This window comes from Argentina anserina, chromosome 7, assembly GCF_933775445.1.
Source record: "Argentina anserina chromosome 7, drPotAnse1.1, whole genome shotgun sequence".
In the NCBI taxonomy this organism is placed as follows: Eukaryota; Viridiplantae; Streptophyta; class Magnoliopsida; order Rosales; family Rosaceae; genus Argentina; species Argentina anserina.
Genome location: NC_065878.1, coordinates 15,044,830 through 15,046,942, shown reverse-complemented (window position 1 = coordinate 15,046,942; position 2,113 = coordinate 15,044,830). Strand labels below are relative to the sequence as shown.

Genomic DNA, 2,113 nt, shown 5'->3' with positions numbered 1-2,113 from the left:
ATAGAGAGGAGAGAGCAAGAGTGCAACTAATGAAAGCTGCTCATTAAAATGCTTTGAAATAAAATGAAGCTGGCTAGAGCAAACAATAATTCATTTTGTATCTCGCTTCTACGAGTTGTTTATCAGTGGAATGTCATAGACTCATGGCTGCTTATATTGATGGAGAATCGTTGTGAACTAGAAAAGCAACATTCATTATGATTAATTTGTTAAAACAGATAAAATGCAAGAGAAGTAAAAACCGATCATACGTATAGTAGAAATACACCCGAATCATGCCATAAGAGAAATAACACTATAATCATATATCACTGCCATATATGCTATGAGCCTATGACCGATGTATCGATCAATTGCTATAGCGCCAATAAGCAAAGTACGAAACTACAAATGAAACCCACCTACAGATCAACCTTCCTCTTGCATTTTTGTTCTTGAATCGCTTGACTAGAAATATTAACCGTCATAGTACAGTTCATCTTCACAACCACATGCTTCTTCACTATATTGAGCATGTTCACCCTTCCCGGAATCCTAGAATAGCTGCTAATCGTCAACAGCCCGGAATCCACGTCCGTCTTCATGTTCGGGTTGGTGGTGAGCTTGTCAGTGATAATATCCACCGTGATGTTCATCCTCATGGTCCGTCGGGCCTTGGATCGTCCCGGCGGCCCTCTAGCCTCCCCCACCACCATTCCGTGATAATTCAACGTGGTGGTGGTGTTGCTGTACTTGAACGAAGCCACGTTCGGATTCTTTACCGAAACATCAGCCGTTAACGAGATGTTGGTTCCCGGCTTTGGGGTGGTGCCATTGACGAGCTCGAGCTTCGTGACTGTGACTTTGTTCATCTTGATCTTCGGCTCCTTGACTCGGAACACAGTGAAAGCTAGGATTATGATCACCACGGCTTGGATTAGTACTATCGCTGTTACGCAACCGCAGCAGTTGATGAACTTCTGTTTTCGAGCTCTTTTCATGAGAAGGACGGCTTCATTGTCGTCACTGCTGGGGCGATAGCCGGCCGGGGCTAGCGGTCTTGCCTGCTCTTTCTCCACCATGGTGGCTAGAGGTTGTTGATGGGGAACTAGAGGCTTAGGGTGTCCGGTTTTTAATAAGGTTGAGTTGTAACTGAGAGTGTGTGAGATGATGGCGGAGTTTAGTCGTAAGTTATACAAGTGTTGACAATAAGAGATTTTGTGGGTTATACCCGTTAGTTTTTTTTCAAGCTGCTGAAAGTTGACGTTTACACTAAATCAAACATGACTGAGATTTTGTGATACATGAAACAGATGGTGCAATTTCAATGTGTGACACGATTAATTATGACAAGTGTAGGTCCGAAATTCAGGAAAATCACCATTTAATGTTTGTACTTTAAACAATAAAATCAAGATCTGAACTTCACTTGATAAAAAAAAATCGTAACTTCAGGTTTCATATAATCTGAATGTTGTAAAATTGCAAGCATTCATATAATAATTCCTTTATTAGAAAAATAGTGCTGAAAATGAATGATTTTGTTGAAAGTGGATGTAATTTCTCCAACATCATTTAATTATGAGTGAGAAGTTATAAGTTCGATTCATGCATAAATTGTTTTTTAGTAAGAAAATAAGACATCTACTTTGTACTATTTTAAATGCGATGATGTTGCAAAGATGACACCCTAACTAACAACATAAAATTTCATACGAACATTATTTCTTGCCATTGACTTTGAGAAGATGGACTCAAATAGAACAAGAGCATGCTCATCTTCATTTTATTCCCAAGTGTGTTCACCACCAACTTCTTAACTACTTTTATCTACCATATTAATTAAATAATGTGGAAGAAGCTGGCCTTTCTTTCCCCGGGACTCTGATTTTGACAAAGATTTAGTTAAACATTTCGCATGTGACATCCAGCTACCAGCATAACTACAAATCGTAGCCTTCATAATGAGTTATCAATAAGTAGTAAAGGACTTCTAGTGCAGCACATGTGATTATTATAAACTAAGTTGGTTAAGTATACAACTATACATACCAATCTATTAAGTCTGAATATGATCGATCATATATTAGATTGCCAGAAAGTAAAGACATCATGATATTTGTAAGTGGAGCTG

At 38.7% G+C, this 2,113-nt stretch overlaps 1 protein-coding gene across 1 annotated transcript; it reads right to left on the bottom strand.

The window, feature by feature from the left end:
• Nucleotides 1-381: 381 nt before the first annotated feature.
• LOC126803978 (uncharacterized) lies at nucleotides 382-1,061 on the bottom strand. The gene has a single exon (XM_050531718.1). The coding sequence runs from the start codon at nucleotides 1,059-1,061 to the stop codon at nucleotides 402-404; it is 660 nt and encodes a 219-aa protein (XP_050387675.1). The 3' UTR covers nucleotides 382-401.
• Nucleotides 1,062-2,113: the final 1,052 nt, after the last annotated feature.